At 32.6% G+C, this 24,045-nt stretch overlaps 1 protein-coding gene across 4 annotated transcripts in view; it reads left to right on the top strand.

The window, feature by feature from the left end:
* Positions 1-24,045, top strand: part of DPP10 (dipeptidyl peptidase like 10) — a 715,100-nt gene that overhangs the window by 629,222 nt on the left and 61,833 nt on the right. For all 4 annotated transcript variants that reach the window (XM_028510436.2, XM_028510435.2, XM_036023642.1 and 1 more), the window contains 2 exons: positions 4,537-4,575; positions 11,705-11,812. In XM_028510436.2, coding sequence (XP_028366237.1) covers positions 4,537-4,575; positions 11,705-11,812 — 147 coding nt within the window. The remainder of the gene's footprint in view (positions 1-4,536; positions 4,576-11,704; positions 11,813-24,045) is intronic.

The following is a 24,045-nucleotide window of genomic DNA, read 5'->3' as shown; positions in this document are numbered from 1 at the left end:
ATGAATTTCTAAAACAGGAAAAATATGAAGAAGAGTTCAGAAGGGTGGTTGCCTTTTTGGAAACTATGGGAAGAGGCATGAGGGAATGAGTGAGGAAATATAAAGGTCTTAATCTTCATGGCATGTAAATAAGTTTGTCAAAATTCATCTCATACATTTCCAATCTGTACATTCACTATATACAATTTATACTACAGTACTTCTAAAACATCATTTTAATGGCCTATAACAGAGAGAAATGAAGAGAAAGAGATTGCTCTAATTAAAATGATGATGGTATGTGTGGAAATGAGGTATGTGAATCAGCTATTCACTATTTGGATTGACCAATGCTCTTTAAATTTAGCTTGTATTTATTAGAAAATTTATTTCAATCATCCTTTTTTACCTTGATAGCTTAGAGTGATTAGGACTTAACCATTCATTTGTTAAAGTGTTCTGGAGGCTTTCTTATGTAGCTGATTAATAAGTCATTTAAAAATTGGAATGCGGGGGCCAGGAAGTGGAAAGTATGCTGGAAGTAGAGCTGCAGGCATGGGGGTGGCAAAAGCTGCAGTCAAGACAAAGAGGATGATAATGTCAGTTGTATGTGAATTTTTTAACGAAGCCTCAAACCAAGTGAGAAGAAGCCTTCAAGGAATGGCTACTGACATTTAATATAGCAACACTTCTGTCAAGATGGCAGCATAGGTTAATGCAGTATTCACATGCTCCTACAACCATGTCAGAAAAAAGTCTAAACTACAGACACATATGGGGAGGATCTGAATGGTCCGATATTAAGAAGAGAACTGTTGAGGACAGAGTTCTCTCTGACAAAAGTGCTGGCAGATCCCATTTTTCCTATTCTGAGCTGTCCCCTTACAGTGAGTGGGCCCCCTATATGAATCTTCACCAACCTGACTCACACTGGTTTGCTTACCCTGGTGATTGCCCGAGACACTGCCCCACCCAACATGCAGGGCTACCGAAGCTGTTTCCAATGTCTTTTCCATATAAAGGATTCATCTTGTCTCATGCTTTAGGCTTTCCTAAAATCTCTCAAATAAGCAGCATCTGTCCTCTTCATTCCCTGTATCTCTCACTAAGTGGCCCCAGGCCCAGCACTAGTGGTAGCTGGACCTGGTTCAGAAGTTGGCCTCTCCTGGGCAACTGCAAGCCCAGCACAAAGAGAAGCTATCTGCATATCACTTTGTAGCTCATAGTAGGTAGCACCAAGCAGAACCCAGGTTGTGGCTGACCTTTGTATGCACTTCCCAGGAGGTCCCCAGCCAAGTGCAACAAGTGGACAGGTTCAAAACATGCTGGAACACAATTTGACCATCTCCATATGGGACACACTCAAGGGACAAACACCAGACAAAGCACCATTGTCTGCTGCCAAATAGTAGGTGCCAGAGCCCCACTGAAGCATGTCCTGTTCTGTGGGGTGGGCCCCAGCACAGCTGATCTTCCATGATGATCACAACCAGTCTTTGTAGCTGATTGGTTGGGGATAAATCTCTTCCACTGATGTGCTAACAACAATCCAAGCTCAACTACAACAAAAATGTGTATAAAGCCCACATGGATATGGGTGTTACACCTGGAAGGCCCACCTCAGTTGAACAGGGATGCTGTGTTACTAGATCCTACAGGATACCTGTTACGTGAGGCCATTGTACCAAGCCTGGGAGATATAGCAGCTCCACCTAATAAAGAAAAACAAACACAGGGAGGCAGACAAAATCAGGAGAAAGAAACATGTCCCAAATGAAAGAACACAAAACTCCAGAAAAATGGAGACAAGCAAACTACTAGATCCAGAGTTCAAAACAGTAGTTATAAGAGTGCCCAATGAACTCAGGGAAAGAGCAGATAAACAAAATGGGAACTTCAATAAAAAATAAGAAACAGAAAAGTGAAACTAAAAAACATAAAAAAAAAGAACTAGTCAGAAATGAAGAACACATTAACTGAAATGAAGAATATATTACATAAATGAAGCAGAGGATCAAACTTGAGATTTGGAAGATAAAGAAGCAGAACACACCTAAGCAGAAAAGCAAAATGAAAAAGAATCCAAAAACATGAGAATACTGTTAGGAGCTTCTTTGATAACATTTGCATCGTGGGAGTGCTGGAAGGAGAAGTCAGAAAGCAATGAATAGAAAACACATGTGAAAAAATAATAACAGAAAACTTCCTTAAACTGGTGAAGGAAATAGTCATACAAGTCTAGGAAGCACAGAGAGTCCCAGACAAGATGAACCCAAAGAGGCCACCCTGATATGCATCATAATTAAAATTCCAAAGGTTAAAGACAAAGAGAGATTCCTGAAAGCAGCAAAAGAAAAGCAGTTAAGTGCAAGGGAGTGCCCATAAAAAAGTCTGCTGATTTTTTTTTAAATGGAGACAACTGTACTAGTATAACAATAAAAAATAAAGAAAGAAGTCAAATAAAAACATATATATATATTTATACTATATATATATGTATATATATATATATACATATATATATATAGTATATATATACTATTTAAAAAAGACAGAGAGTCTGCTGATTTCTCAAAAGAAACATTTCAGGCCAGAAGGGATTGGCAAGAAATATTCAAAGTGATGTAAAGCAAGGACCTACAACCAAGGTTACTCTACTCAGCATGCTATCATTTAGAATTAAAGGACGTATCATTTAAAATTAAAAGAGCTTCCCAGACAAGTAATAACTAAAGGAGTTCACCACTAAACCAATATTACATGAAATGTTAAAGGGTCTTCTTTAAGAAGAAAAAGAAAAAATATATAAAATAAAATGACAACAAATACATATCTATCAACAATTGAATCTGAAGTACAAAGTAAATGAAAAAGCAGAACACAAAAACACACTCATAAATATAGGAAGCATTATGACAATTGCCAGATGAGAGGGTTTTGGAGGATGGGCAAAAAAAGTCAAGAAATTAAGAAGTACAAATTGGTTGTTGCAGAATAGTTACGAGGATGTAAAATACAGCATAGGGAATATGTAAGGTGTCAGATGGGTGTGAGATTAGCCAAGATGATCAATTAGTAAATTATAAAATTTCTAATAACTGGGCATCTGATGACATCTGAAACTAATATAATATTGTATGTCATCTATAATTTAAAAGTAAAATAAAGTACAAAAAAGAGAATTTTTGAGAGCAAGAAAAACTGACATAGTTTGGATAACAGGCTTTATTATTAGATATGTGTTAATTTTGTTAAATGTGATAAATGTGGCTATTTAAAGATACATATTAGAAATATATGGCAATAAATTTACAGGTAAAATAATATATATGAGTCTTGCTTTTAGGTAGTTCATTGATAAAGTGTTCGAGAGTCAACAAAATAAAAAATGGTGGATTTTTGATAATTTTTGAAGCTAGGTGATGGGTCCATGGGAGATTATTATGGTTGTCATGATTTTTGTATATGTTTCGAATTTTTAAAAGATAAAATAATTACAAAATAAGGTAAAAATAAATGTAAAACATTGGAATTCACTTTTTCTAGAACTTGCATATCATCTCTTCTATAGAAGGAAAATCTATACAGGTAACTGCAAAGATATATTAAAATGCTTCAATAAAAATAAACATAGGAAACCTATCATATTATTTGATAGGTTTGATATGATTTGATACCTTATTGGTATTCAATTATATTTAAATCCCTTTATGGAGTTAAAATATTTTCCTTTGCATTATAAATGAAATAATAAGACAAGTAATTATATGTGAAATTTTGGAATCTCATGAATTCTAATAAAACAGTAATAATAATGAGCAATGGAAATTGACATGTTTTGTGTCTCTGTTTTACAAATAAAAAAAATTGACAGGGAGAAATGCTTTGAGTTGAAACTTTATGAATGAAATTTTTCTTCGGAATATTTTTCCAGAAAACTATAAGATGTTTCCTAAATTATTACATATAAACAGTGTTACTGAAGTTTTTATCTACACGTATTTAACTCAAGATTAAATTAGGCTAATTTTGCTTTTTGAAACATATTTTGGTTTTGGTCTTTTCAAGATTATTTTAAAAGAACTTAACATTTTGTCATTTCAAATGCTAATGACTATGTTGGAGTGGATTGAATGTTGAAACAATGTCCACCTTTTAATTTTATTCCAAGCTGTTAGCCCAGTTCTTTTGAAAGACTTAATAATTTTCTTTTCCTGTTGATAAGTAAAAGTGAAAAGAGAAAGTGTCTAGTGATTGAAAACAGTTTGAGGTAAGAAAACAGAACTGGAAAATGATCTTTTATCCTAGTGATATACTACTGGGAATTCTGAATAGTTCACACACACAAAAAAGACTTTATAATTAAATTGTTATTTAATCCCAATTTTATAATCATTCATTTTTGTTTAAATCAACAATTGCAATGGCATCTCTGGTGGTATTTCACCAGTTGAGGAAAGGGGAAAATACTAGAGAATAACACTGTAACAATTGTTAAATTGATGTGTGTTTATTTTGGCCTTTAGATGCTTCATGAAGTCAATTGTTTTGTTTCAGAAATATGAGATGACATCAGATACATGGCTCTCCAAACAGGTATAGTATAGGTTGTTTCTTTATTTCACATTTTGGCCACTGTGTTCATCCTTTTTAGCCATTTGTTATGTGATAACTTTCAAAAGTTATTTTAGTAATATGAAAGGATTTGCATGTTTTTTTGAGATCGAAAACTATTTACTTTATTTTTTCCCCATTTTCCCCATTTTTTATTGTTGTTCTATTGCAGTTGTCTCACTATTCCCCCACTGCTCTCCCCTGCCCCACCCACCCCCTGCTCCCACAATCTCCACCCTATTGTCCATGACCATGGGTCATGTGTACCTGTTCCTTTGCATGTTTAACTGAGTCTTCTCTATGAAAATATTTATAACTTGCCCTTTCTATGACATCTTTATGAAAAAAATTGCTTCTGTTTTTTATAGAATATAGTTCATAGAATAACAATGATCCATTTTCAGTGTGATTCATGTAAATAAATGTTTGTGCAGATGACAGAAAAAGTTGCAATCCATTGAAACTAGAAATAATCAACATTCTTTAGATTGTCCAATAAATTATTGTTGTAAAGATTATTCAGATGAACACTTCATTTGTTAGGTACATCCTAGATCCCAGTGTCAGTGCTAGCCATGTGACACAATGAGTATGGAATCCAAATGATCACAATGGAAAACAACCAAATGTCTCTACAACATGGTCTCATATTGGACATTTCCGAAGAAAACACAAGTAGATTATTCATATATGCTTGTACAAATTTTATTAATAACTCCACTACTTTTTGTGAAGACAAGTGTTTGTTTTGGTTTTGATTTTTTTTCTTTGTAGTCATCTTTTATATTCTTTCCCTACTTATCATACATATCTATGGTTTCATTGACCACAAATATACTGAGACCTCTGAATGTATAGCCTCAGGCATCTCACTTCTCTGACTTTTAAAACATCCATATTCATTCTTGGCATTTCCTTCTAAATCTATAAAAGTAATTGTACACTCCATAGTTCCACACCAAACACATCTCTTTTCTAGTCAGTTTTATGTCTTCTTATCATAGGAGTTGAAGACAGAATTATACATCCAGCTATTAAAATCATAAACCTAGTAGTTATTTTTGAACCCTTTCTCATGTCATTTTACAGTTCATAAGCATTGTCCAGGATCAAACCACAGGTAATGCAGAACCTCCTTCACTTATGCACCCTCAACCCCTACAGAACCTTCAAATTGTTCATACTACAGGCTAACTGAGTGAACTTTTTGGAGTATTTATTTGCTCACTACCCATATCAATCTCATGCTTCACTCTTACAACTAAAACAGTTTTTTATATCCTTTTGTTCTGCATATAGAGACCAACATTCTTAATGGGTCTACAAGGAATTAAATTGAAAGCATTTTCAGCTTGTGCCATACCACTCTTTCAATGTTTTCTTCATTCTAGGCACATTAGCTCTCATTTCCACAAGGCCATTGTATGAACCCTTTCCTCTAAAAAGGAGTCCCTCGACTACTTTCGTATGTGAAGGCTGCTCATTGCAAACCTTACCTGAAATCACCTACTTAAGAAGTCACCTTCTCCAGCCACGCTAAATAAAGTCCCGTAATACAAGTTATTTTAAAGTCAAGTGTAATTTTTGTATAATACTTATACAATTATTTCTGTGATTTTCTTCTTTTTTTTTTAACTGAATTTGCAAAGACAGGAAGGATACTCATTCCTGTTCTCTATTGTAAACTAAATGCTTAATATAGAGTCTGGTTGAAGAAAAGCTCCATAAATATTTGCTGAATAAAGAAAATATGTAAGGAGGACTGTAAATAGTCTAAACTTTTGCTCATTTGAATAATAGGCACATAGGCATACATATATATTATCTATATATCATCTATCTATATTAATATGAATTATTTAATCTTAGTCATGTGCAAAATGAAATTGGAGAAAAAACTTGATTTTTGTGGCCAGGAATGGACTCTTAAAAATTAATTTAAATACTGAATATAAAAACAGTGAAAAATATAATATATGGATATTGATGTATTCTGAATTATCCTGCCTTATTAAATCTATTTTGTTATCATTTTTATAGCCAGTGACATTCATTATAGGCTAACATACAATGTATGGTCTTTTGGCATTATTTTATCTACAATTTAAATACCAAACTTATGAATGTTTAATAGAACCATTTTAAGCAAAGAAACCAGTTATCAATTATTTAGTAAAAAAAAATGCAAGTGGCAGTTTGTCACAGTTGACTTCTTCTCCAGGTGCTCTAAGAAAATGTCATGAAATACTTAGAATCTGAAGGAATCTAAAATATGAAAATGGTAGTAGTTATGAGATGAAGCAAATTTCTAAGACAAATTTTTTTAGATATTTACTATAATCAACATATGCTTACTTTCTGGACAGGAGGAAGAACAGAGAGAAGTGGGCATGTTTGCCCAAATTTCAAGAGACTTAGAGTTGGGATAATCAGTTTACTACCAATTTGGTCAGGACTAAGATTTGTTATCTCCAATTCATTACCCAGTATGTCATAAATACTGACTTGCTTAAGTTCATGGGAATGGAAAGTGTATTATTGGGTCCACTTCTTTTATTTGATTTTAGGAAAGGGTTCTGCTGAGAGTAATACATTTATAGCCAGATATTGACTCATGCTGAAGGTTTTTAAATCCGACTATGAATTTAAGATTATAGTCCCTATCTGTTCTTTTACTGATCTGTTGATAAGGCACCAGGTTTGGAGAACTCAGTAAAAAGGAGAATACTCAGACGTATCCATAACATTTAAAAAAATTGTTTTTGTAGTAGAACGCAAATGGAGAGTGTTAAGGGAGGACTAATAGGTTGGACTAAATGTGACTGAATTATTTGTATAACAAATATTTATGTCTATTGTATATGTGCATTTATCTATTCATTTATGGGTGTACACCTACTGTGTCCTAGGCAATATAACTAAAAAATCAAAATTGCAAACTTAATTGTTATTTGTCTAGTGAAAGAAGTCAAGCATGTAATAGAATGCATTGCAAGCCATGAAGAAATGAATACAGGGGCCTTTTTTGAATCTCTGAGAAGAGATTTCTTAACTAGGAGAGACTCTTTAAGTAGGGAAATTTGAAAATGTTTTTTGTTTTATGCATTTAAGCAAATAAATAAGATTTAGCAGAAAAAGAAGGGAAAGAAGGGGGAGGAGAAGGAGAAGAAGGAGAAGGAAAAGGAGAAGGAGGGAGGAGGAAGGAAGAAGAAGGAAGAATGATGAGAAGTTGTTCCAAACACAAGAAACACCATGTACAAAGTCAAAGAGAGAAATATCCTAGGAGAAAAAGATGGAATATAAGAATTATTCATTCTCTCAGAGTTGAAAGATGTGATTTTTACAATCACATATCTTTTCAGTATTATTATATTCCCAGTAATACAATATTCCAATCCTTAAATTGTATATTACTTCACAGTTTAAAATTATTTACATATATCATTGTATAATTTAATGAATGTTCATGAACTTGATAAGTAAAATATTATTCTTATATTTCTATCAATGGATGTTCTTACTAATAAAGCTAGAATCAGACTCAATATCATTAAAATAGATTTACTTATCCATTCAATAAATAATTATTATTAAGTACAATTTATGATAGTCACTGTCCCAGGTTCTGGAGATACAGCAATGAAGAATTCAAGGATCCTGCATCATAATGCTTACATTCTTTTTGTTGTTACTGGTGTTTTTCAAGTACAGCTGTCTCCATTTTCCCACAACCACTTCCCCCTCCCCACCCATCACCACTTCTCATCTCAATCCTTCTCCCCTGTGTCTTTGCCCATGGGCCCTATATACATGTCCTTGATGACCCTTCCCCTTCTTTCCCCATTATTCTCCTCCTCCCTCCCCTCTGGTTACTGTCAGTTTCTTCTTTACTTCAGTGACTCTGGTTATATTTTGTTTGCTTGTTTATTTAGTTGATTAGTTTCCACTTATAGGTGAGATCATATAGTATTTGTGTTTCATGCTGGGCTTAGGTCACTTAACAAAATGCTCTCAAGTTTTATCCATGCTGTTGTGAAGGGTAGGATCTCCTTCATTCCTTCTGCTGGATAGTATTATATTGTGTAAATGTACCACAGTTTTTTAATCCACTCATTTACTGATTAGCACTTAAATTGCTTCCAGCACTTAGCTATTGTAAACTGTGCTGCTATGAACATTGGGGTGCATAGGTTCTTTGAATTGGTGTTTCAGAATCTGTAGGGTATAATCCCAGCAGTGGAATTTCTGGGTCGAAAAGCAGTTCCATTTTTAGTTTTCTGAGGTAATTCCATACTGTTTTCCACAGTGGCTGCATCAGTTTGCATTCCCAACAACGGTGTACTAGGGTTCCTTTTCTCCACAACCTTGCTACCACTTGTTTGTTGATTTGTTTATGATGGTCATTCTGACTGGTGTAAAGTGGTATCTCATTGTGGTTTTAATTTGCATCTCTCTCATGGATAGTGATACTGAGCATCTTTTCATATGTCTCTAGGCCCTCTGTATGTCCCCCTTGGAGAAGTGCATGTTCAAGTCCTTTTATCATATTTTTAATCAGGTTGTTTGTCTTCCTAGAGTAGAGTTGTGTGAGTTCTTTATATATTTTGGAGATCAAACCCTTGTCGGGGGTATCATTTGAAAATACATTTTCCCATACGATTGGTTCTCTTTTCATTTTGCTCACTTTTTTTTTTAGCTGTGCAGAAGCTTTTTATTTTGATGAGGTTCCATTTGTTTATTCTTTCCTTTATGTCCCTTACTTAAGGGGACATACCAGTGAAAATATTGCTGCATGGAACATCTGATATTTTCCTGCCTATGTTCTCCTCTAGGAATTTTATGGTGTCACAACTTATATTTAAGTCTTTTATTCACCTTGAGTTTATTTTTATGTATGATGTAATCTGGTGGTCGAGTTTCTTTTTTTTTTTTTTTTTTTTTGCATGTAGCTGTCTAGATGTCCCAACACCATTTGTTGAAGAGGCTATTTTTACTTCATTTTCTGCTGCTGCCCCCCTTTGCCGAATATTAATTGTCCATAGAGACTTGGGTTTATTTCTGGGCTCTCTATTCTGTTCCATTGGTCCATGTGTCTGTTCTTATGCCAGTACCAGGCTGTTTTGATTACAGTGGCCTTGTAGTACAGTTTGATATCAGATATTGTGATCCCTCCTACTTTGTTCTTCTTTCTCATAATTGCTGCAGCTATTCAGGGCCATTTATGATTCCATATAAATTTTTGAAGTGTTTGTTCTATAGCTGTGAATTGTGCCATTGGAACTTTAATAGGAATTGCATTGACTCTATAAATTGCTTTGGGTAGTATGGACATTTTTAAGATATTAATCCTTCCAAGCCAAGAACAAGGTATAGGCTTCTATTTGTTTGTGTCTTCCTTAATTTCTTCCTTCAGTGTTGTGTAGTTTTCTGAGTACAGGTCTTCTACCTCCTTGGTAAAGTTTATTCCTAGGTACTTTTTTCCTGATTTCTGTTTCTGATATTTCAGTTTTGGTGTACAAAAATGCCTTTGATTTCTGAATATTGACTTCATATCCCACTGTTTTGCCAAATTCACTTATTAGGTCAAGTAGTTTTTTGGTGGAGTGTACGGGGTTTTCTATGTACATTATTCTGTCATCTGCAAACACTGACAGCTTTGCTTCCTCCTTTCCAATTTGGATGGCTTTTATTTCTTTTTCTTGCCTGCTTTCTCTGGCTAGGACTTCCAATACTAAGTTGAATAAAAGTGGTGAAAGTGAACATCCTTGTCTTGTTCCTGATCTTAGTGGGAAAACTTTTAGTTTTTGGCCCCTGAGTATGATGTTGGTTGTAAGTTTTTCATATATAGCCTATATTATGTTGAGGTATGCTGTCTCTGGTGCTTATATTCTATAGGAAACTACCTACCTATGTCCCTAAATCCACACATACACACATACATTCATATACATAAAATGTGTACAAACACAAAATATAATATATTCCATGTTGTTAGGGATTATGGGGAAAAATGAAAGGTAAGTGAAAGAGAATTATAGATTCACATAGAGTTGGATCATCTGGCTTCCTTGATCACCCTTTATATAGGGTAATCAGGAAACACCTCACTGACAAGGTGAAATACAGCAATAATTCAAATAATAAGAGAAAGAACCAAACTAGGGGGATAAATAGTGCAAAGGCCCTGAAATACATAATGAAGAAGTAGAAAAATGGAAGAAGATGAGATCAGAAATAGTCGAGGTCCAAATCATCTACAAGGGTTTGCAACCAATTTAAAGGTCTAGAGAAGAAACCATATCAAAGACTTTCATTATACCATATGTGTAATCACTCTCAATAATCCAACAAAAAAGAATTCAATATTTTTTCAGGTAAATCCATTTTCTTAATGTTTCCCCTGAAACAAGAGAAAGTAATCTATATGTCTAGTTTCCATCATTTAAATATCAAAAATAGTTCTATTGATTTAACATGCCACTAGAGTTTAATTTTAAAAAATCATAAACTGGGCATTTGTGTTTGTGTGTTTGTGAAAGGGTGAGAAGTGAGGATGGAAAATATGAATTAAAGGTTTTTTAATAAACTCTGTACAATTTTGTGGCCTTTTGATTTTCATATTTTTAATAAATTAATCTGTAAATCATTAGAAATCTATTTGCAAGTAAGTAGAGTTCCTGAGTGAAAGATTTTAGAAAAAATATATTAAATGTTGTGTTATCAAATTTCCTATATTAAAAACAAGTTATTTTGATAAACTGGTGAAGATGCTCGTATTTTCCTTATTTTTAAAATATAAATTGCTAAAAATTATCATATCTTATGGAAAAATTAGCTTTTTTCTTGAACCAATTTAAAAGCTGTAGTTTAATTGTAAAATATTTTCATCCAGTATCTAAGGAACTTCCCAATCTTTCCCATCACTTAAATATATATAATGCATTCAGTTCACTTTAAAAAATATGATCATATACTTTTTAAAATTAATTTGTCCATTTCCTAAACTAATTCTAAATAAATAATTGGTCTAATCTCTGCATGAATTAGCAATAGTTGGTAATACAAATTTCATATGTCATTCTGAGATTGTTATATCACTTTTGTATTTTAGAATGAGGAGCCGGTGTTTTCAAGAGATGGCAGCAAATTCTTTATGACAGTTCCTGTTAAGCAAGGGGGCCGTGGAGAATTCCACCACATAGCTATGTTCTTTGTCCAGGTAAGTGCTTCTTTTTCTATGATTTGGTTTTATTGACATGTTCATTTATGAAGTCCTGATTATTGTGGCACTCTGAATCTGCAGTTAATGTCTGGAAGTCCAGCCATATACCCAACTCGAGGACACTCTAGAAAAAAAAATCCTCATCTATAACCTTAATTCAGGCTTTTCCTCTCTGTCTTTTCTTCAAAATACAACCTCACCATTCAACAAAACTTAGTGAGCTACATATATATGCTGTGAGTTGAAGACCTTGGGATATAGAATTTAATAAAAGTACTCAATCCCTACTCAAGGCCAGAGAAAAATCTAGATTAGATTTTTGTTGTTGTTGTTCATCAACAAATACACATTACCTATTTTGTACAAGTAATATTTTCAAGATTTTATAAATTTTTCACTTACTTGAATAAATATAAATGTCCATCAAAAATTGAATAGTTGAATAAAGTATGTTACACCCACACAAGGGAATAGAATGCAGATTTATTTTTATGGACTTTCTGATAAAAGAGAAGAAAATATTATTTTTTTCTTTAAACTTCGATGGAATATGAATAGTTTATACAATTTGATTATTAAAAAATTAGTGAATTAACAAGTGGTTGTTTAAATGTGACAAGGTTAACAAATCCATTTAAATAAAATTGGCAATTACAAATATTCATGAGAAATCAAGTTTCTTTTAAAGTCCAAATAAGTTAACATCATAGTCTCATAGTGAAAAGACAATTTATAAAGATAAAGCATTGTGAATAAATTGGAATCTTCTATGAAAGTTGTACAAACAAACTAGCCAAGAATCAATTTCATACCTATAATATATAGAGTAAATATCAACGTCACAAAAGGTCTCTAAGCAGACTAGACACTTTTATGTTCTTAGAATCTTCAAATCTTGTGTGTACCTCAACCTTTTATAATGATCAATATGTATATATACTGCAAGGTTCAGTGCCTAGAATTCTCAAAAACTTGTGTTCATAGCTTAATATTTAAAATGTTTCCAAAGTCTGGACTGTTAAAATAATTGTCATGTTTTAACTTTTATTTTAATTGAAGCTAAAACAATAATTTGGAACATATAATCTTCACAGAAGAAATGTAGACTAATTTTCATAGTGTATCATTAAATTTGGAAAACAGGCTGAAGACTAATTTTTAATGTGCTCTTATTTATGTTCTAAATAAACGTATGCATTTATACAAGAATAAAAATTTTGGTGATTCAATATTCAACTATTAAATATTTATGTCAGGCTGACGAGATTAAGGAAACTTTTCCTTTTACGTGAACTAGTAAAAGCTTCAGTAGCAAATTGCTTTATCTGATTCACTTTTGCTAACTAATAATAAATTTTATCATTATAAATACCAGACAGATATTTGGCCTAAAAAATAAATCCCACTTTCCAAGCCTTACAATTGACTGTAACATCTTATTGAATCCTTAAATCCCAGTATTTTATGTTCAAGAAACTTTTTAAAAGCCCAGGTGGTCAAAATTACATAGAAATTGTGAATGTTTTAAGATATGACAAATGATGCAGAAAGTGTATAATACATCTTTATACTATATACAATTCCAAGATATACAACCTATTCAACAACTTACAAGAAATATAGTGTCTTAGATAGTGTGGAATTGAGGGAAGCTGTTGATGTTGGCATGTAGAAATTGAGATATTTATGCCCCTAACAGAAGTTTCTTTGTAAATCTTGGGAATAAATAGCTTATGTTTCTCAATCTAACCATACTGATATGAGTCTAACTCATTATTTCTGAAATGTTCATAACAACTTAATAGAGCAAATATGTTTACTTTGTTCTTCTTCTATATGAAGATTATAGCAAAGCTTTAATTAAAATAAAAAATATTTTGACATATTCTAGTTACAGTTCAGAGAATGTGTGCTTTGTATCAATGAAAAATAAAATGACTGCACAATCATTTATGAATATTTTGGCAATATGACTAAAATTAATTTACTTCATTAATGAATTGGAGGTTAGTGCTTAGGTAAATACAATTTATAACTATGCTTACATACACATGCATGCATGCATGCAAAAAAAATTTAGTAAATAGTTTGAATCCCCTTGCCTCAATTTTTAATAGTTTATTAAAAAACTCTTATGAATTGTATATGATTACTATATTGACATATATAAGCTAAAAATTTGTAAAATTCTAAAAAACTGAACAAAGAAGTAAAATCAAACACAATCTTACACTCCACACTCTCACACTGTCAGTTGGTTTATATATTTCTAATATCTTTTTACATTAAATTATATATTATTTTCTCTTAAAGATTATAGTCAAAGCATATATCTAGGATTGCATCATTAAAATAATGAGCATTTTCTCACATCATTTACTTGTTTGTAATTTTATTTTAATGTTATTCTTAAATGTGATTTCATAGTTGTTCAACACTTCATCAAGTAAATATACTATACTGTATTTAAATGAAACCACTTTAATCATCATTAAATCATTTCTAATATTTAACATTATAATTTATTCAGACATAAACAATTTTACACATAAATACTTATTTCTATTTATAAGAATTCCCACAAAAATATATCTGTAGATGTCAAAAGATACCCAGACAAAGCATATGTGTACATAGAAATTTGCTGAAGTTTAGATAGAGTGCCAAATTAGCTCTTCAAAAACAGTATAATAACTTTCAATCTAAAAAGCAATGCATACCAATGTTGATGGCTTTTATCCTCTCTTTCTTCCCTTGACATGCTAGGGGATTCCACTTAAAATTGATGTGCTCAGAAAGTGAGAAATGACAGGAATAGAACTTGGCAGCCGGGAGTCAGGAAGACCCCCATGATGCTTCAGCTATAAGTACTTCATGCTTTAGCTTTGAGAGCTTCTCAGTTTTAGTCTGTTTTTGTTACAGACAGTGATGGCTTACATTAGAAATATTTTAGAGTTTTTTTCCCAATTACAAAAGTGATTGTTGTTCAATTAACTCCAAAAAAATAAAAATAGAAGGAATGTATATATTCTCCTCCAGTATTCTTACACTGTAATTATAATTTTATGCAAACTACAGCACTTCACCCTTTTATTTTAAATTTAAATTTTAAACTAAAGCCTACTTTTTCCCTAATGCTAAATAGTTTTGAAAAATAATTTTTAGAATATTAATATTTAGTTGACATATTTATTCATTATTACTCCATGTTTCATTCAGTAGCAATTTGTTGTAATTATAGATGTCACTCTATATCAAATTTATTTATATTATGAATCATTTATTTAGTTTTGATTAAGATAACTGGAATTTCTAGTTTTAAAAGTTAATACTCCTTAATATGTATATAGTTATAAATATTTCTAGATTACTTTCAATTAAATATGTGTAAGCAGAATTTGTGAGCATTTTCTCTATTATATATTTCATAAAGATGATAGTAATAAAAATTAAAATGGCTCTTTCAAAAATCTATGTAGCTAATTTAATTATTCTTTTGAGTAAAATATGCAGTGTTAATATCAATTTATGTCATTCCTGAATCAAATAATAATGCAAAACTTCTTTTACCTCAGGCTGTTAAACTTTTGATCACTTCAGATATTATTCCCATCTGTTTCCACCAAAGCCTGCTTCCTGTAGATGCCTAACTACTTTCTGAAACTGTTCAATCCTATGTCTTTCAGTGCAGCCCACGGTTAGCAGAAAAGTTATTTTCTCAAAGACATGGCCACCTTTTTTCTCAAATATGGGATAAGAAGTATTGTTTCAATCTTGTTAAGTGGTTCAGATTCACAAGCATATACAACTGCCCTGTCATTTTCTAAACCTGTGTTAAATGAAAAATTATGTATGTTGGTGAATCCATTCATTTTCTATATGTGGCAACACCAAAATTTGCTCATAAATGAAGAATTCACTTGAAATAATTTTGCATGCCATTATCGATTACAAATACTACAGAAAATAACATGCCTTTGTCCATAATTTTACCACCTAATCAACCCAATACAATTTTTCATTAAATTTCACCACTGTATTTAATTAGGACATTGTCTGAAAACAATTAGTTCACCTCATCTGGTGAATAGACAGTAAATTAAAGCATGCTATTTTTAAGCACTACAATATTTCCCTTATCTAGGAGCTCTAAAAGTTAAATAGAATACAATATAAAACAATGAATGAACTGTGGAAACAGTTAAAAATCACATGCATTGTTAAAATTTTACTGATAATATATAGAAATATGAAATAAGTTTTTAATTTTAGCAAGATATAACCTGTACCAATTGAAAGTGAGAAGTCTGATGTCTAATATCTTAAATAAAAATACTCCCTTTGTGTATCCTAGATTTTCAGCCATCCATCGAGAATGAATGAAATCACTAGTTTTATTGCTGTTTATTCTAAAACTAGAAGTGAAATGAGTTCAATTTAAAGTTTATTGCCCTCTTGTCCTTGTTAAAAGTTCGCTGAGGTTTCATATCATAATCAGTGTTTCTATTCAAACAAGGAAATATGATAAAGATCATGGTAGTACAGAAAGAGTATTACTTTGGATTGAAAATGATTATTCTTCCCTGCTTTATTAAATTCCCTTGCCTGTGATTGTATATCTGCTGCAGGTTGATGGAAAACAAATTGAAGTACTGATAGCCCCTCATAAAGATACTCAAGTCCCTTGATATTGATTTGGAATTCACTGGTTGTCTACCATGTTCTGACTGGTACTGGGATTATGTACCTAGAATCAAGATCAAACTTAATATGCTCACTGTTATGAAATAATCCTTTGTATATTAATGGAAAATATCTTGGTTCTCATAACTGTAATTATATAACTATAAAAGGCAGTCTATGCTCTTATATGTGAAATGTTCGAAGTTATCCCCCATTCCAGATGTGTCCTGGTAGAGAGAACGTACAAATGTTTGAGCAAGGAACTTACAAATATTTGATGTAAAATTCAAAGGTTGTTATAATGGCTTTCAGCAAGAGTTCTTGGGGTTCCATACCTAGAAGCATCATTTTGATTCTAAATGCATCATTGAAGTGAATAATGTGCAGATTGTTTTTCTTGCAAACATTATGTTGAGACATTTTTCAATGTGTTGGACTTTTGTTCATGATCACTTTTAATGTGGCCACTCTTCTGTGTTTAAAACATACACACAAACACAATTCCCTGAAAAACAGAAAATATAAACAACCAAGAAATCTGTGAGCCAAAAGCATTCCCAGATATGTACAACTATCAAGCAAAGTATACTTTTTAATGCTTTGAGATAGTTTTCATCTTGACACTTGGGCACATAATATGTATTAAAACCTTAAGATCTTAGTATCCACCACTGGCTCTTTCAAAGTAGGATCTGTAAATGACTTTTGAACTCCATGACCCTTTGGGAAGTGCTTGCTTCGTGTCTCAGAAATTATGTTTCATCTTTGCACTTATTTTATTCAGCAAATACTTGTAAAATTCTACAATGCATCAGAAAGTATATAAAAATTAAAGAAGTAATATACCATTTGTTGACCTTGAACAGATACATTTTTAGAGTAAGGAATAGAAAATTTAGAGAGATGTCAAAATAAACCTGGGTACTAAGACAGGGAAATTGTTGAAGAAAAATTCTAATACTACATATACATAGTAGAAAATAGAATGTCCTTTCAGTTTCTGCTTCCAATAGTGTAGGAAAATAGACAATTTAATAAAATGTTCTCACATCAAACACTAGACTCTAAATATATAAAAAATGGATTTGAAGTGTTACTCAGCTAATAATTACATTCTCTGAAGACAATGTATATTAAAGGAAGGAAGGATATTAGAGGTGCAATCATAGAATTTAATGTTCTAGAAAGCAAAGATAAAGCAAAAATGTGTGGTAAAACTGGTTCTTTGCAAAAATAATTAAACCTAATGTCTATCAATGTTAATTTAAAAACTGGACAGCCCCAAAATGTAAATAATGGAAAAGAGGGTGTATAATTTCATATTTAAAAATGCATTTTAAAATGCTATGAATATCTCATGTCAATACATTTTACAACTTGAGAGATAGATAAATTCTAGAAAAAATCCCTGACCTGGTTTTAGAAACATATCATATGAGTTGTCCTATACTATAAGGGAAATGGAGTCAGTGTTTCAACATTTCTTCACATCAGGCACAGATAGATTTTAAATGTGGGTTCTGCCAAATATCTAAGAAGAACATACAATTTTGTAGAAACTCATTCAGAAAAGAGAAAAAAATGTTTCAATTCATTTTATAACATATGTATTATCTTATAACCTAACCACATAAAGACTATATGAGAAATGCCAACTCCAGGTCAGCTAAAAATTCCTAAACCAAATATTGTCAAACTAATTTTTCAATGGATTAAAAATTTACTAAGTTATTTTCCAACACAAAAGTTCCAAATTTGTTTCATATTAAGTACCTGTGCTATAGTTTACTACATTTGCATCTACATGCAAAAATTATAATCATTTGAATAGCTGTGGAAACAAGGTTCAATAAATTCATCAAAATCCATATTAAAAAACTTAGAAATTTAAGAATAAAGGCAACATCCTTAAGCTGAGAAAGTCACTCACCAAAAGCTTAGCTAATATAGTATCATCTATAGGGAGCATTAGTAGCATACATTTTAAAATCAACATTGAAACAAGCAATCAAAATAAGGTATGTTGAATGTGCACAAAACCATTAAAATATGAATTGTTTTTAAAAAATTACCACCTAAGAACAAGAGAAAAAACTTGGACAGAATGTTCTGTTAGAATATTCTTGCAAAGGGAAATGTGGAAATTAATGACAGAAATTAAGGACCCTACCAAGAAAAACATTAAGTATCAGAATACACAAATTCACTCCTATGGTGTCTTCTTAAGGTACACTTTGAGGCACTATTTTTATAGTACTAGTACTATTATTAGTACTAGTAATATGTTTAGTGACACTGCTCCTTAGAATACTAGTAATTGAACTCTAGTGAGCCACCTAATCATTCATCATCCTCATGAATATATATATCCTGAAAAATCTATGATATTGATAAATCTCAAAATATGGCAGTCAATAAATACACAAACTTACTATATGAGGAAAACAGAATGTAGAATAAAAATACTCAGTAAATAAATATATTTATTTCTCTCTTCAAGAAACTATGAAGCAGAAGAATAAAGTAAAATAATATTCCAAAAAGAATTAAATATTGTTAAATATTCATTTGAAGATATAAAATTATCAAATGGGATATTTAAAACTTAAGAATAGCTTTATATTGTAGAAATAAAAGTTGTAAACCAAAAATTGACAAAGTTCAGGAATAAAATTGAAAAATATATTAACAAAAATAAATTAATTGAAAGGTGACCAAGGATAAACAGACATTGCTGAAAATATCCTAATGGCTATCAAGAAAAGAAATTATATTAGCTAATAGAATGAAGTGAACTAAAAGTAGGAGGTTCAGAGTTATATAGGGAAGACAGGAAGAAAAAAGATACACCTGATATTTTATTGGAATTCTTAAAGAAGATAAATAAAACAGTGGTGTAGAGGCAGCATTTGAAACCATAATGCAACTTCCAGTCCAGATGATGAAATAGGTAAATGCAGTGCTCACCTTCTCACACAACCTCATCAAAATTACAACTACAGAACAACTGTCATTCAGAAACACCTAAAATCTATCTGAACAAATGTCCTTTAATTAAGGATATAAAGAAGATGCCACATGAAGAGATTGGTCAGAAGGATAGAGATGTGGAATGTGTTGGACCTATACCTGCATTTAGCTGTTAAAAATTGGGAGGGGTATATCAGCTGCAGGGTAGACCCTGAGGAATGAGGTGTCCCAGCTCCATACCAGAACCCTAATGGTGCTAGGAAGAGGAGTCCCCAAAATGTCTGGCTCTGAAAATTAGTTGGGTTATGGCTTGAATGAAAAGGAGGACTGCTGGAGTCCCAGAAGTTCCTCTCAAAGGGACTACACATGGGTTTACTCTGATTCACTGGGGCAGCAGCTGGAAAGGCACCAGGAACATACAGAGAGAAAATGAATTTTCTGGCATCAGAGCAAGGGTTATAGAAGCAGCTTTCACCTAGAGAAAAATGCCGATAAAAGCCACTGTTCCTTTGCTGAGGCCTCCCCACACACATACACAGGTACTGTATCTGAGTCTCTATCAATCTGGCTAATAAAGTTTGCCCCACCCTAGTGATTCCCCAGGACCCCATACCATCCAACGTTTGGACCCACTCAAGCTGTTCCCAGTGGCTTTTCCATATAAATGGCCTGTCTTGGTTCATGCTGCAGTCTTTCCTAAAATCTTTCAAACAAGCAATGCCTGGCCTTGGTGTGCCTAATACCTCTTGTTAAATGGCCCCAGGCCTGGCACTAGTGGCATCTGGCCTGGCTTTGCAGCTTGGTCTTTCTCGAGCACCCCATCACAGCACGAGTAGTAGCCCTTTGTAGTTTATGTCTGCCTGATCCTGGCCTGTACCCCCTGGGAGGCCCCAGAGCCAGTATACCAAGTGGACAGCTTCAGCATATTCTGCATCACAAACCACTACTTCCATGAGCAACACACTCAAGAAGTGAACTCAGCAGGCACCAGGGCCCTGATGAAGTGAATCCTACTTTGTGGGGTCAGCCACTGCAAAGCAGAACCTCCATAGTGGTTTCTTCCAGTCCTAAGAGACAACAAGACAGGGGGCACATTGACGTGCCAACAACAAATACAGCTCAACTAAAACAGGAAGGTGCACACATAGAGGGTGCCTACATAGAGATGTGCCTGAAGCACCAAGCTCAGATGAAAAGGAAGGCTGTGTCATTGGACCCCACAGGACACCCATAATATAAGGCCACTCTACCAAGACCAGAAGAAATAGCAGCTCCACCTAATACACAAAAACAAACACAGGGTGGCAGCCAGAATTGTGAGACAGAGAAATATGACCCAATGAAAGAGCACAGCAACAATCCAGAGAAAGAACTAAACAAAATGGAAACAAGAAAATCTACCAGATTCAGAGTTCAAAACACTGGTTATAAGGATGGTCAATGAACTTAGGAAAAGAGTAGATGAACTTAGTAGGAAGTTCAACAAAGAGATAGAAAACTGAAAAAAAGAACAAGCAGGAATAAAAAATAATATAGCTGTAGTGAAGTATATGTTACCAGAAATCAACAGTACAATAGATGAAGCAGAGAATCAAATTAGTGGTTTGTAAAATAAGGAAACAGAAAATACCCAATCAGTATAGCAAAGAGAAAAAAATTTTAAAAAATATAAAGATGGTTTAAGGAGCCTCTGGGGCAAGTTTAAGAGAGCCAACATAGGGGTGCCAGAAAGAAAAGAAAGAGAGCAAGGAATTGAAAACCTATTTGAAAAAAAAAATATTTACAGAAAAGTTTCCTAACCTGGTGAAGGAAATACACATACAAGTTAGGAAGCACAAGAGTCCCTATCAAGATGAACCCAAAGAGTACCACACCAAGACATATCATAATTAAAATGACAAAGGTTAGAGACAAAAAGAGAACCTTAAAAGCAGCAAGAAGAAAGCAGTTAGTTCCATATAAGGGAGCTCCCATTAGACTGTCAGCTGATTTCTCAACAGAAATTTTGCAGGCCAGAAGGGACCAGCATGAAATATTCAAAGTGATAAAGTGAGGACCTGCAACCAAGATTATTCTAGCCAATAAAAATATCATTTAGAATCAAAGGACAGATAAAGAGCTTCACAGATAAGAGAAAGCTAAAGGAGTTCATCATCACTAAATCAGTATTACAAAAAATGTTACAGGGTCCCCTTTAAGAAAAGAAGAAAAATAGAAAATAAGAATAATAAAATGGCAATAAATACATAGTCTATCGACAATTACTTTAAATGCAAATAAATTAAATAATTTAATCAAGAGATACACTGTGGCTGAATGAATAAAAAAAAAAAGATGCTTATATATGCTGTCTACAACAGACTAACTTTGAATCAAAAAACACACACAGACCGAAAGTAACGGGATGAAAAAAGATACTTTATAGTAATGGAAATAATAAAATAATCTGGGATAACGATACTTATACCAGACAAAAATGGACTTCAAATCAGAATCTATATAATAAGAAACAATGAGAGACCCAGGAACTTCACTTCTGGGTATTTATCTGAAGAAAACTAAAACAATAAATTAAAAAGTCATATGTGTTGTGTTTATTGCAGCATTATTTGCAATAACCAAGATAAGGAAGTAACCTAAGTGTCCCTCAATAGATAAATAAAGAAATGGTACATATATAAAATGGAATATGGATCAACCAGTATGAAATCTTACCATCTGCAACAACATGAATGGGCCTAATGGATATTGTGCTGAATGAAATAAGTCAGACAGAGAAATACAAATGCCATATAATTCACTTATATGTGGAATCTTAACAACCAAATAAATGAATTAATAGAACTGAAAGAAACTCATAGATACAGAGAACATTTTGATGGTTGCTATTTGAGAAGTAGAGTGGGAGGATGGCTGAAAAAGGTGAAGGGATTAAGAAGTACAAATTGGCATTTACAGAATAGTAATGGGGATATAAAGTACAGCATAAGAAATATAGTCAATAATATTACAATAACTATGTATGGTGTCAGATGGGCACTAGGTTTATTGGAGGATCACTTTATAAGTTATATAAATGTTTAAGGACTGTGTTGTACATATACACCTGAAACTATTATAATAGTATGTCAACTATAATATAAAAATGAAAAATTATTTTTAAAAAAGCTCTATAAACCAATGACAGCAAACCAGAACAATAAAAATATTCAAGAAAAGAAAGATAACTTTAGGAGGGGGGTAAGAACATTATTAAAGTTATTAATATGATAATAACAAGTAAAACTAAAATAAAAACCTAAGAGAGCATTTTAAATATTTTAAAAAATTATTAAAAGACTGCCTGCAAAAACAATTTATTAAACATAACATCCATGATAAATAGAAAAATATCTTAATTTTTAAAAAGGTATCAGTTATAGCAATACATTTAAATTGGCTTATATATTCAAAAAACTTAAAAAATATTTTTAGATTGGCTCAGGAAACTATACAATTCAATCATTCATGCAAAATATGCTTCTAAAACAAAATGAGACAGAAAGGCTAAAATCTTGATACCAGAGAAGAGAGCTTTCATTCACCAAAATAACAAGAAGACCAAAAGAAGAAACTTTATAGTGCCCAAGGGCACAAGTTACAAGGAAGATATAATATCTACACCCCAAAAAGCACAGTACCTAGCTTTATGAAGCTATGCACAGAAACTACTTTGTACATGAGATCTTATTTTTCCATTCTTAGTCCAAAGTGAGTCAACTGGACAAAAATTAAGTAAAGCTATACATATAGCATCACATAATATAAATACACACATATGTATGTCCAAACACATCTAAATAAAAGGAAATATATGACCTTTTTAGCGTATATGGAACACTGACAAAAGTTGAACATACATTAGATCACTAAAAGAGCTCATGTTCTACCAATTAGAAATCATATAAAAGCATGCTATAATCACAATGTAACAAGTCTAGAAATCAATAATAGATTTCTTTAATGAGCTTCTAACTGGAAATTTTTGGAAAATAAACCAATTAAACAAATCTTTGGAGAATTTAAATAAAAAATTCAAGCTTTATAAAATAGTGATATACTTCTGGCCAAGATGGAGGTGTAGGTAGCCATATACTTTATGGCCTCACACAACCAAAAAAGGACAACAACAAATTTAAAAACACAAAATAACTAGAACTGCCAGAAAATCTAACTGGAAAATCTAACTGTGTGGAACTCTGACAACCAAGGAGTTAAAAAAGAAACATTCATCTAGACTGGTAGGAGGGTGGGAGATGGGAAGCCAGGGCAGAGAGGACTCAAGGCAAGGTGGCAGCTGGCAGACTGGGTGAGGCAGCAGCTGGTGGGGTTGGGTGACCCACATTTCCATGCAGATAAACTGGGAGGAACAACTTGGGAGCGAGACAAACTGTGCAACTCAGGGTTCCAGTGAAAGGAAATAAAGCCTCAAAACCTGTGAGTGAAAATACCTGTAGGAGAAATTCCCAGCCTCACAGGTGAGTTCATTGGAGAGACACACAGCATCCTAGAAAATGCACAAACCCACTCACCTGAGA

The sequence above is a fragment of the Phyllostomus discolor genome, chromosome 4, assembly GCF_004126475.2.
Source record: "Phyllostomus discolor isolate MPI-MPIP mPhyDis1 chromosome 4, mPhyDis1.pri.v3, whole genome shotgun sequence".
Taxonomy (NCBI): Eukaryota; Metazoa; Chordata; class Mammalia; order Chiroptera; family Phyllostomidae; genus Phyllostomus; species Phyllostomus discolor.
The sequence above is the reverse complement of the archived record's forward strand: the minus strand, read 5'-3'. Positions and strand labels throughout refer to the sequence as shown.